Below are 12,898 nucleotides of genomic sequence, written 5' to 3' on the forward strand. Positions count from 1 at the left end.
TGCATATTTATGGATGAGGCAAATACTTCGTGTGCTTGGCAAATTAGAAAAGAGGAAGGGCTTTCCCATTCTCATACTCCCCCCATCCCTCCCTCAGGAGAGAGGAGAAATGAAACCCATCAGATTTCATGAAACTGAGCAGATTTCAGTCCAGACTAACAACAGCCCACTGCCTTGCGTTACATAAAGTAGGATTAATTTAGGGCCCGATGCTGCACCCAGTTCACGTGCATAGTGCCTCACGTTATGAACAGGACAGGGAGCACAGGGGACAGAAATTCTGCATTAATGACACATTGCTGTTTGGCCTTGGTTACTCTGCCTCATAGCGTAAGGGGGGCCTAAGAGGGGAGTGTATAGCTAAGCACCATATTAACACTCTTGGTGATTGGGATCAGTCTTAACCTTCGGTCTGTGCAGACATGCCCATTTTCTCCTCAACCCTCATTTACCCTGTGCTGTTGTAGTGAAAGGAGCAATTGCACGCAGAGTCTATGGCTAGCTAACCATATACCTTTCTTCTCAGTGCAGAGGACTATGCCTAGCACTGAATCTCAGTTGCATTCACGTGCAGTCTTCCGCTCACACAGGAGCACAAGATCCTTTCAGGCTCTTCTGTGAGACACCCAAGGAGCTGCAGGGGCCAGGGCTTTTTTTTTTTTTTTTTTTTTTTGCAACTCCAATGAAAGCAACGGAGCTAGATCAGGGTAAAACTGGAATAATGCACTGGGGTACCAGACCCCAGATGCAGTCCATGCTAGTGCAGTGACAGCAGGGATAGTCTTCAGTACCAGGCATTGCTCTCCAGCTCAGAAATGTGGCAAAATTCCAGGGCTGGCCTGGATGGTGGAGTTCTTACTCCAGAACACGGAGGAAAAGGCTGAACACAAACAACCAAGGGAAGCTGTTAATCCTGGATAGACATTCAATCAATCCCTAAGTGCATCCAAGGTTCACACGTCAACAGTGACTCGCTGTTATTAGAGACAGAACTTCTTTTATTATGAACTTAAAAATAATTATTTTCACTCTACTTTTGTCCAACTCAGGTTTTTATCATCAAAAAAGCCTAATCCAAAATGTCCAAACAAAAATATAAATTTATAAATATACAATGTATGTACATACATTCTTCTATACAACAAATGCACTGGCAGGCTTGACAATGGCATGCGCAGGGCTCTTTCGCCAGGGATAACGTTTCAGAGCTTCTGGCTGGATTCTGAGCCTCCCACGATGGAACAATTCAACCTCAGGGAAAAAGGAATTTTACATGTTGGTCCTGGTGGCATTTAGGCCCCAATCCTGCTTCTGCTGAAGTCAATGGCAAATCTCCCATGGACTTGGATGGTACAGAATGAAACGCACACATGGCAGGCTCCGGCCTTTGCATTTAGAATCTCCCTTTAGCAACCAGTTTTTACCCTCATCCTATTAGACATGGGAGTGATGTGACATCACCATTAACTACAAACAGCCACTGCTTTGGCCAAGGTTGTCTTCTGAAGAGAGGAGGATTCTAGCAGAAAAACAAGGCACGTCCAAGCATGGACACTTCTTTACTCCAACATCTCACCCACAGCACACAGAGCCCTTGCTTTCTGAAAGCAGGGTCTCAGCACAATAATTGGCTTGAGTGAAGAGGTTGTTGTGATTACTTCCCCCTAGCACCTCCCCATGCCACACTTTTCCTTCAGCTGGGAGGACAAGGAGACTTCTTCCAGTGGGTAAAGTATTGAAGCATAAGAGAGCAGCACCCTACCCTCTCCGCTGGGCAATGCTGCCAGCCTGCCAGGGGCATTGCTTCCTGATCACAGTCTCATGAGGCAGCATGGTGAATTGTTCCAGGAATCATCAAACCAGCTAGTACCGAGGGAAGAGACCGGAAGACAAAGGGATATATTTCTAGATAGCTGGAGAGTGATAGGTGAGAGGGCAACTATATAAACCACCGGGTACATGGACAGAGAAAGGGAGGTAGAGCACCAAGAGACTGATATTTCCCATAGATTTCTGGTTCCCTGCCCAAATGCACAGTAGGCTGGATGTTAGTGGAGTGACAGAAAGGGCTGAGCACGACCAATTTCATTGCAGAGATAGAGAGCTTAAAGAGCTGGCTTACTGAGGTGGAAAGGGAATGAGATTTTGATACTTTTCATCTCAGGATCTTTTCCACATATGCCTTCTAAAAAAAAGGCCTGATCAATTTTGCTTTCAGTTTCAATAGTTCTAAAGTGTTTCGTTTCTATTTTTCCAAAATTTAATTTAAAAAATGCTTTAAAATCATCAACCTGCTGCCTACTTTTCTTCCTCGGGCAGCCCAATTTTGGGAGGGGTAGTGGTTTAGCTAAACCTGTATACATGTGCTTCAGAGCAAAACCTTCCCGCTTCCAACAATAATAGTGTTTAACAAGGCAGTCTGAAGCGGTCAAGCCATTTGCAATTGACACTCTGACCTCTGCAACCACTATGGGTGCAATGTTTTCGTCTGCCATGTAATCTCTGCCATTGCTGAATATTTTCACAGAGGCATCTTTTCATTTAGCACTAGCAGTCAGAGAAAGCTATTTGGTATTAGGGGCAAACCCTCGCTGGGTCCATGGATTTACAGCATGGAGTTTCTCTACTCAGGTTTTACTCATCCTTACTCAAGGAAAACTGTTGAAGCCAACCAGTGTTTTGTCTGAATAAAGGCTGAGTGAAAGTTAAGTAAGGGCCTCAGGATCCAGGCTTGAGTGAACACTTATACCATCCCTAGGTCACTGATCATGCTAGAAAGAGCAGTGTTTTTTGGCTGTTAAAGAAAAGGAGTCTTTCCAGTGAATAAAAGCCCTGTATTTCCGCAGGACAAAATGGACCATAAGGACAGACCGTCAATTGATTCTCATTTCGTATTCCAAATTTTCTAGCACAGTGGGTTTCAAACAGCTGGCAGACTCTCAGGGGACCTGTATTGCACTGAAACCAAACAGAATCGAAAGGGAGCCTGAAGCAGCTGTTAGATCTTGCCATTCAGACAGCTGGAAAACATTCTCTAACTGGAAAGGTATAAACAGCATGCTTACTGCTTTTAAGTGCAGCTGTAGTCAGAAAAGCATGGTATTCTGGACCTCTGTATTTATTCCCCTCCTCTTAAGTGACACACCAGATGCACTCAGTTTACCAGATTTAAAAACAAAAAACAAATCAACTTTTAACTGCCAACATTATAAACAAAGTTTGAGAACTGAAAACGCACCAGGGACTCTTCTGCCTCTTACTGGACACTCTCCTCACAAATAACGCCTCTGCACAGTGAATTTAGCGGATTCTGTGCAAAGCAGAGAGAAATCCAGCCCTATGGTTAACAGGCATAAAATCTTGGACTTTTGCCAGAAAAATGCACGAATAAGACAAAGACACACAAGAAGCTGATCTATTGATTAAGAGGGAACCATTCTGACAGATCTGTTGAGTAAGAAGGGGACCACAGTTAATTTTCTCACTATAAATGCACTTTAAAAAATAGTGTGAACATTTTCTGCAACTCCACATTTAAACACTAGAATAAGTGGCATACTTGGGCAGTCTCCCTCATGACCCTGATACACATGCATAACCCTGCCCATTGCTCCTGAACAAGGGGATTTAGGCCAAACCAAAACACCAACAACTCTGAATATTCAGCAACTTTGGATCTGGGTCTAGATTTCATGGCAGGACCTCTAGCTCTGGACAACCTCAAACTCTAGGGAAGTTTAAGATATGGAGCTTTGTGCAGCAGCCCAAGCCAATCCCTGGTTCAAATAGAGATCACAGTCAACAAGGGACCATGGTGTGAATCCTGGGCACACCAATGCAGACAGGCAGAGTGGAATGGACAAGTCTTTCTTTGAGTCTAGATGAGGACTCCACCAGCCTGTGGAAGCACATCGATTCTTGCATTCTACACAGTCCACTGGGAAACGTTAAGCAGTGAAAACCCTTCTGCGTGCCTCCTCCTTACAGGACGAATCCATCCCATGAAGAGGGGGAATGTCACAGCTGCAGCTAGGTGTTCTCTGGAGTAGATGGGCTGATTCCAGTGTGAGGACTGGTGGCTTCCATGCCCCTTCCCTACTGACTGTGCCAAGCCAGTGGGAGATGGGGGGGGAGGAGGAAGATGGGGGAGGAGAAGTGTAGTTTGGTATGTACAGGAGGTCATTCTTCTGCTTCAGCCACTCGACCAGCAGCATCTCCCCTCATTGTCCTGTGCCACTCATAGCAGCAAAGGAAACCTCCGTGGGACAGCCAGCGGGCCTCCTCTTCCTCCATGCAGTCAGCTTGCTGCAGCTCACTTCTTCCTGCGGATCTTGGGTTTTTTCACTGGCCGGAGGTAGGGATTGTCTATTAGGCTCTCCTCTCCGTTGCGGCTGCCGGACAGGGATGCATTTTGCTGTAGCACTGAAGCATTCTCTTTCTCAGCTCCCGAATCATCCTGCCAAGTAAAAATAATAAATATTTGAAGTTAGGAACAGCTGAGCTGAGGGAGTCTGCAGACCAAAGAGATACACAACAACCAAGAGCAATAGGGATAACGAACAATGAGCAGCACTCAGGGAGATGATCCTTGTTTCCTACTGGGAGTAGATGCCTATGGGAACAGTACAGGATTCTAGGGAAATCCTCTTTCCTCTGAGGTTGCAGTGAAAGTTCCCTCATATAGTCAGGATCCAACATTAACAGCCACAAGGCTCTATTCTGTGAGCTGAAGCATGACAAAGATCTATGATATTTTGCATGTCATTTATACTGGTGCAAAGGGGACATAAAATGGTACCCAAATCAACGCTTGACACTCTGCCCAGGCATGTCAATGATGATTCAAAGGGCAAGACAGGATAATCAGACCCAAGGAGGATCACAATGGAGAGTTCCAAGTTTCTGATCCTGGGCATACCGTGCTCATGTGGATGGGGAGGTTTTCCGTGTCCGTCTGATCATCTTGCTCGGATGAATCCGTTTCCTCCATCTGCTGCATCTCCAGCTCAGAGGGGAGAAGAGCAGTCAGGTACGGTATTGTGAAAGGTCTGGCAGCAATCACTAGGGACGGGGAAAGGAGGGCACGGTTAGCAACTTAGGAGACTTGCTTCTCAATTAAATGTGTGTTATTTCTAAGCCAACAACTATCAGGAAGCACTGAAGCAAACGTACTATTAAAAAAGCCCCAAAAGTGTTTAACCTCTCCTGAGACTCAGTCCCCTATCTGTAAAATGGGGCTAACAGTATTTCCTTACTCCACAGGGTTGTTGTGAGGATAAATACATGAAAGAGTCTGTAGTACTCCGATATTACATGGGGGCCATGCAAAAACCCAAGATAGATAAAAAAAATCATTTATATTTAGTGTCTGGCATTGAGCATCTTAGATAGCTCTTACATGGGAACGTGCTGACATCATCCTTGAAGAGACTCTGCGTCTCTCCCGTCTTTGCCATGAAGCGAGTCAGAGCTCTTTCCACATCACGCCTCTGCGACGCTGCCTTTTCCCGTAGTATCTGGTAATCTGAAACTGGCTCCCGGTACGTCTGTTGGGCAGGGAGGGAGAGAACAAGGAGATGTGCAGACTTAGGACTTGCAGGTACTAGCTCTTTAATAGAGTTACCGGATGCAAGACAGCCAGCTCAAGTTAAAGACACTATTGGTGAGTGGATGACACAACAAAACATAGAGCTCTCAACTAACAACGCCTTGCAGCGAGCTGCAGAGCTCAGAAATACAGAAACCTGTGGCCCAGTAAATGAGATGATTCACAGTAAATGAGAAAGTATCCTAGATAAATGGGTACCAGGCTTACATTAACAGTGCTTATGTTGCTGCTGCTGCAGAGCCAAAGAGACGATGAATGACATTTTGTAAAGTCTTTTCCACTCACCGGAGTTTTGATGTAGGTGTGAGGATCCGGGAACTCAGGAAAATGGCCGGGGATGTGGGATGGATGGGGTTTGTTCTGTCCCGCCGTCAGGGCTTTGGGAGTCACTGGCTGATTTGTCACAGGCGCTGCAGTTAAATAATAAAAACTTAGTCCTCATTTTTCAGCCCAATCCCCAGCATAAGAGGAGTGTAAGCAGAAATGGAGCTGATCTCTCTATCTATAGACCATCTATAGTATAACCAGGGACAGACCATTTCCCCTAGGCAACCGTTTCAGACTCCATTCTAGAGCACTCCAAGGAACAATGATTAGTTGAAATTGACAATGAACTGCACTCAGCCCACCACGTAAGTATGTGGACAGCAAACCCCATATAGAGAAGTTCAACGGGCAATGAGGTAACACTGGAACAGTACCAACTATTTTGACAAATGGGGCCCTATTCCTTCATTTATCATTTGTCAGTTACAGAAAATCTGAATACAAACTGCTCTTCCAGTAGGTAGTCATCTCCATCGTGCCTCAAAAGAACAGAAACTCTTTGGGTGCTGTGACGAAGCGGGAATGTTCTTAATGTTTTCTCTGAATACTGTGTGGGTGCCTCAGTTTCCCCTATGCAGTTCTTCAGTATCTAGGTGGTGGGATAAGGGGATGTGATTGTTGCAGAGCCCTAAAGGGGCTGCACAGAGAATGGCCGACACCCCGTCTCCTGGCAACTGATGGCCTGGGCCCCTCTCCTCTGCAAAGGTGCCAGCTGAAGGTGTTGGAGAACAGAGAGGTCAGCTGACCTCCTGGCCCGGGAAAGAGACAAAGGCTGGAGGAGGAGTTGGTGGGGTGGAGGAGGCTGGGGGAGACTGCTGGAGAGAGTTTCAGTTTTGGAGCTGGTGGGGGAAATGGAAGGAGGGCCAGATGGGCCTCTGGCCTTCCTGCCCCCCCATGGGGAAATGGAGTGGGGGCCAGATGGGGCTCCGGCCTCCCTGTCCCCCAAAGATGGACCTGACTGAGGGGTCCTGGTCTCTGTACCTACAAGCTCTGTTTTAGACAATGTTCCTGTCGTCTAATAAATCTTCTGTTTTACTGACTGGCTATAACGTCTGACTGTGGAATTGGGGTGCAAGACCCTCTGGCTTCCCCAGGAGCCCTGCCTGTGCGGACTCACTGTGGGGAGCACACGGTGTGGGAGGGGATGCTGAACGCTCCAAGGTCAGACCCAGAAAGGTGGAAGCTTTGTAAGCTTTTTGCCCCGGAGACAGTATGCTCACACAGAGGAGGCTCCCTCAGAGTCCTGACTGGCTTTGTAGGGAGTAGTTCCAGAGCATCGCCCACTGAAGTCGTGACAGGTGCATGCAGAGGGGCTGGTGGAGTGCGGAATACAAGTGCATTCACCCATTTGGTGGGCGTACCCCCAAGCTAAGATTTTACAGTCCACAAAATTTTAGAAATGGCCAAAAACATTTACAGGCACAGAATTACTTGTGGATTCACAGGTTAGTCAATTTCTCTTCCGTTTGTCATCAATTTCACCTTCTGGTTGTTGTGCACTAGCCAGACTCTGCAATGTTTAGGATACAAAACTTCAAGAGGGATTTTTATTTGTTAAAAATGTTACTTTAAACAAAATAAAGTCCCACGGAAACAGTCTGTTGGTCTCAGGATCCATAAAATCTGGGTTTTTTTTACTATACGTAGGTTTTCAACCAAACATCACCTGACAAAATCCCTTTAACAACCATTTCAATCTATCTATATTACTTTGAATTATTTATCTACTATTGTTTTGCATGGCACCAATTTACTTGCTTAGTCCAAATTAATTCCCTTGCTAGATGATAACCCACGTACGTGCAGTGATGACCATCCGCTGGGAGCGCTTGGCATATGCAGGGAGAGTTTCTACATTGAACCCTGAAACACAAGAGATGGGGAAACAGAAATCACACGAGTATCAACAAAACAAGGACTAACGAACGGGGGTGCTTGCTCATATAGAAAACACTGCTTCTTGGCTCAATTCTGATCTCACTGAAGTCTATAGGAATTTTGCTATTTACTTCAATGGGAATAGGACAGAACTCCAAATGATCTCAATCTATATTTATACCTATCTGAGCATGAAAATGAGGCCTTTCCACTACGACCTGGATCATCGAGACCACCCTCTCCTCCTGTTCTATTGTCTATCTTTTTTCTCTCCAGAACCCTCAAAGTTTAGTAACTCTCTCTCCAGCTGAAGACGACTAGACGCAGAGAAATCTGGAGGAATTTAATACCACTGAGCATCATCCAGAAAGATATAAACTACTCTCCCAACCCGATCTCAACTGCTCAGAAACTAGCACTCTGCTGCGGTAACACTAATGGACCTTGTAAGCCCTGGGAAGCTCTCTCACGATCTCACTAGCCCCAATCTGAAAGGCAATGCTATTCTTAGTCAGGCTGGTAAGATGCCAAACAAGCCATGTTCCAATACCAGCAGGAGCAAGCGTAGCAAAACAACCCTCCACCCGACCCTTCATGATGCAACCATTGGAGCTTGCTGTGAACCAGTCTGATCCTCACCCATTTCGACTAAGGTAACAACAATATCCGAAAGGGTCGGCTGAGTTCTTGCTGTATGCTCACAGTAGGACTTGGCGCTCCTTCCGATTTCTGACACATCTGGAAAGAAATGTCCAGCAGAACACGGACATTTGAAACAGACCATGGCTTACAGATTTATATCAGACTAATCCTGATTTCAGACACTTATACCTGATGAGAGCTTCAATGAGCCCTTTCATTGAGGTTAGAAAGGAAAGAAAAGGTCTTCTGGAATACAAAGTCTTATGCTGGATTTGTAATTCTTTTGTAAAAAAATGGCTTTGCATCATTTAATGGAGACATTAAGATCAAATAATCAGACAGCGTCTACCAAGTTTGCAGCACATTCATTTGCAAGCATGCAAAACCCCAGGTTTGTGAACTCAGAAAAACATGTGTGCTAAGCAGTGAGTGCACAAATCAGAAAGTTAGGTGCATAGTTGTCTATCTTAGGTACGTCTATGGTCCCCTTTACTAGAGCATCAGCACCTCACAAACTTTACTGTATTTATCTTCAAACCAACCCTGTGAAGCAGGGCAGAGCTATTTACCCCCATTTTACAGATGGGGAACAGAGGCAAAGAGACACTAAGTAACTTGCTCAAGGTTTCAAAGGGAGTCCGGGGCAGGGCAGGAAACTGAACTCAAGTCTCTTAAGTACTAGGCTAGTGCCTTAACCACTGGATCATCCTTTCATTCTCTAGTTACCTCATTTACACAAATGAATAAGTGCTTGCAAAATATATACATTTAAGATTGGAAGTCTGTTTGAAAATGTTGCCCTAAACTTTAGAAAGAGACCAATGTAAAGCTTCAGTAATTAAGAAGCAATTAACTACTGGTGATCTGTCAGGTCTGTTTACATTATAGCAATGTTGCTGTATCATGGGTGCTCATTTCTATTTCCAGTAGGAATACCTGATTTTAAGACCACTGTATTTTATTTCAGAAACTATGCTGGCCTCTCAAATCTCTGCTTTATTGGTTGAAATAGCTGCACCTGTGACACAGATACTTACAGCTCTGTAACATCTCCGTCAGGGTTTCCACCGCTGCCTTTTCGGCACTCTCAAACCCAGCCTCTGTCAGCAAGGAGCTGACCACAACCTGCAGAGTCCTTCTCCGAGCCAAGTAATAATTATCTGCGGGTGTTGTTGAGTGTTTGCCTCCTGATCTCTATAGAAACAGATCCCCCCCACACACACACAAAAACAGGAGATGTCAACAATGACTTCACCGAAGTGAAAAACACCACCACTTGATCACAGAGGAGTAGGGTACAGAAGGATATCATGCAAGAGTCTAATACCAGTTCCCCAAACCTCAACTCTGCCAATATCACCTCAGCCCTGACTTCAACACCCCCTCCTATTCCAGTCTGGCAAAAGAACTGATTGGAAACAAGCATTAGGAATCACACTGATTCTGTTGCATTGTCAGGCTAAGTCACCAGATGGGACAGGACTAGAATTAGACTCACAGCACTGGACCAATTTGGAGTGCTCGGGGGCAGAACTGTGAGCATGTTGCAAGTGGAACTTTAACAAAGCAGTGCCGTGTAGTGTTTACAGCAGGATACTAGGAGCCAGGCCTCCAGCTCTGCCTTGATTTAATAAACCACGAGTCTCTCCTTCAGTCTGCTTGTCTTCTCAGACTGTAGGCTCCTGGAGTTAGGGCCAGTGTCTTGTACATTAGGGTAGCACTTGGCTGCTACTGAAATCCAAATACATAACAGAAATAAATTAGAAGTAAGGAGCAACAGCACCTCCTATCTGATTCACTGGCAGTTGTGGGTGCGTAGCCCATTCATATCTCTGCACCTCAGTCACCCACTTGTAAAACAGCCCTGCCACCATACTGCCAGAACACTTCCTGTTTCTCTACACCTCCCTGCGGGAGGATCTCAAAGACAAGCGAGCCCCCCTTCTCCACAGGAGCATGTTACTCGCCCCCTCGTGCCCAGGGGCAAACAGCGGCCCAGGGAGGGGAAAGCAGGTCCGCAGCAAACCAGATGAGCTGGGCCCAGTCCTCCCGCCCCGGCACCCCACGTGCCCCCTCCTCTGCTCCATCCCCTCCCCGTGCCAGGCTCTGCCCGACCAACGGGACCCCACCCCTGGGCTAAGCCCTGCCAGGGCACTAGACGCTCTGGGGCTCGCCTCGCAGCCCCCCATGCACTGTCCCTTTAAGACCCGCCCACGCCAATCTTCATGTGATTGGCAGCGACCGCGGTCAAGCAGGCTACAGGCACTTCGGCCAATCGAAGGCCAGCTCCAAACCCCGCCTACTCCAGCAGGTCAGCCAATCAGAGCCTCCCTCTCTTCGGCCCAGCAGGCCCCGAAGCCGCCCACCCGAGCCGCAGCCGCTTCGACGCGCGTCGGATAAGCCGGTCCCCCGGCCACCTTGACCCGTGCGCTGGCCATTCCCCAAGAAACTTAACCCCCCGGTATCCGCCGTTACCGTGCCCGAGCCGCTGGACATCGTGTCCGCCATCTTGAATCCATGGGCGACGACGCGCCTGCGTGGCCGCGCGGGGCATTATGGGAGTTGTAGTCCTGACGAGAGGCTGGGGCTGCAGGGGGAAGCCAGTGGCATAGGGGCTGCGATGGGGAAGCTCGTGCTGAGTCTGGGCTGCAGAGGAGCCCTAGGGCTGGGGACCTGAGCGGGAGCTGTCTACCTGAGTCTGGATAGAGCCTGAAACAGCTCTAAGGAGTGTGAATTGCACAGACCCGTTGATTTAAAGGGTATCACTGTTCACTATTTCACTGCGGATCAAGGGACGACAGAGTCTGGCTTAGGGGTGGAATTTGCGAGGGCACCATTCATTTATTTTTCCAGTTCACAGCCTGGGCCAGTCTCAGGAAGACAGGACTTTGTGTGGGACTGGTCCAGGGCGCTACTGAAAATCCTGGAAACCCTCTGCAGTAGCCCTTCTCTCCGTTGCTTCTCCCAAAATACTGTTCCCCAAATTGGTGTGACCCCAGGATCTACCCCCAAATGTGTTAAAGATCCACTCAATCTGTACCCTAGTCAGATGGTACAACGGCGCCAGAAAGCAGTGCAGCGCAAGAGATGCGGTACCTGTCTAGAAACTATCCATTCTCTCTAATTGCAGTACAAATGAAAGGACCCCCATAAGAAAGGAGCTCTCTGCCTTTCTGACATAAGGGATCAAGGAATAGTTGGGTTGTCCTTAAGGGAATCTGCTATTTATGTCGGACTGGAAAGAGCTGAAGTTGCTGTTAGCCCTGTTGATGCCATTTCAGTTATTTTATTTCAGTTTGGCTAATAGTTTCATTTCTTTACCACTTTTGCAACCACAATAAAACATCTGACATTTACGCAGAACCTTTCATCTCAAAGGATGCTGCTGAGTTTCAGTGTCCAACGGATGGAAAGTTTGAATCTACAAAAAAGGTCTTTTATTAAGCTCATATGAAGGGCCTAAATCACTTGGCCGGGTTGTTTGAAATATTAATCGGATTGTTTCTCAGTAAGCAGTGCTTTCTGAGCACAGCTTCAATTTCCCTTCTAGGGTGTTCAGATCTTGTGATCAAAACTTTGGTGAATGTCAGAAGTCGGTTGTGTGCTTCAGAAACTACAGAACAGGAAACCCCCCTTCTACAGCTCCCACCTCTTGCTTCCTGTTTAACTACATGTGTGGGGGAGAGAAGCATGTTAGGAACCAATAACTTTGTTGCAAAAAAGAAATGTAAACAACAGCTGCCACGCTGGAAATTAAAGGTCCTGATCTCGGTCAATTCAGATTGCAATGCAGCTTCCACGCAGCGCTTGTTTTTCAGAAGCGATGGTAGCGAAAACAGTAACCCATGGAAAAAGAAAGGGGTGGAGGAGAGGACAGACTGGATTGCTGAAAGGAAACATGTCCGGTGAAGCAAATTTCTTGATCGTCAAGAAAGGTAGGAGGCAATTTAGTTGCATTTTTACTGTAAAGTGTAGATTGAAAAGGAGAAAGAGAGAGATCTCATGTCATAAACAACAAAGGACCAGGAAAAAATTGGTGCCAAAGAGGTTGGCCGAACATAAGAACCTCGGAGACACTTCAAAGTGGTTGCTTGGCAGGGAGTGATTGTTTATTGGAGGTAGATCTCGGTGCAGGGTTGATTATGGATATATATCCCCTTGTTGTGCAGATGGTGTCAGAACCCAACAAACCAGTGACGCCGTAACTTCTGTAGCCCACGGCAGGTGTATGTGGCCTTGCCAGAAGTGCTGGAGTGGAGGCGTAGAAACTTTTCTGCCCATTGGTGAGCTGAGATGTCTGTGTCTTCTTGCAAAAGACACAGGGCATGATTTTCACAAGTGCTGAGCTCCTGCATCATGTAATTGGAGTTGCAGTGGCCCAGCACTTCTGCAAAGCAGGACCATCGTGAATAAACCACGATTACAGGTGGACATGGGAGAAGC

The 12,898-nt window shown here is 46.8% G+C and overlaps 1 protein-coding gene across 1 annotated transcript; it reads right to left on the reverse strand.

The window, feature by feature from the left end:
* Window positions 1-1,011: 1,011 nt before the first annotated feature.
* Window positions 1,012-11,069, reverse strand: TAF8 (TATA-box binding protein associated factor 8). The gene is made up of 8 exons (XM_084611431.1): window positions 10,931-11,069; window positions 9,493-9,649; window positions 8,453-8,551; window positions 7,736-7,798; window positions 5,894-6,018; window positions 5,399-5,546; window positions 4,919-5,061; window positions 1,012-4,456 (listed from the first exon to the last, which is right to left on the reverse strand). The coding sequence occupies exons 1-8, from the start codon at window positions 10,961-10,963 to the stop codon at window positions 4,313-4,315; spliced, it is 912 nt and encodes a 303-aa protein (XP_084467557.1). The 5' UTR covers window positions 10,964-11,069; the 3' UTR covers window positions 1,012-4,312.
* Window positions 11,070-12,898: the final 1,829 nt, after the last annotated feature.

Source organism: Lepidochelys olivacea, assembly GCF_965140295.1.
Source record: "Lepidochelys olivacea isolate rLepOli2 genome assembly, chromosome: 21".
Lineage (NCBI taxonomy): Eukaryota > Metazoa > Chordata > Testudines > Cheloniidae > Lepidochelys > Lepidochelys olivacea.

Coding starts and splice junctions, on each gene's coding strand:
- TAF8 (XM_084611431.1), bottom strand. CDS start 10,963: ATGGCGGACACGATGTCCAGCGGCTCGGGCACG. Junction 5,547..5,893: donor ACACCTACATCAAAACTCCG/GTGAGTGGAAAA, acceptor CCTGCCCAACAG/ACGTACCGGGAGCCAGTTTC. Junction 5,062..5,398: donor TGATGTCAGCACGTTCCCAT/GTAAGAGCTATC, acceptor CCCCGTCCCTAG/TGATTGCTGCCAGACCTTTC.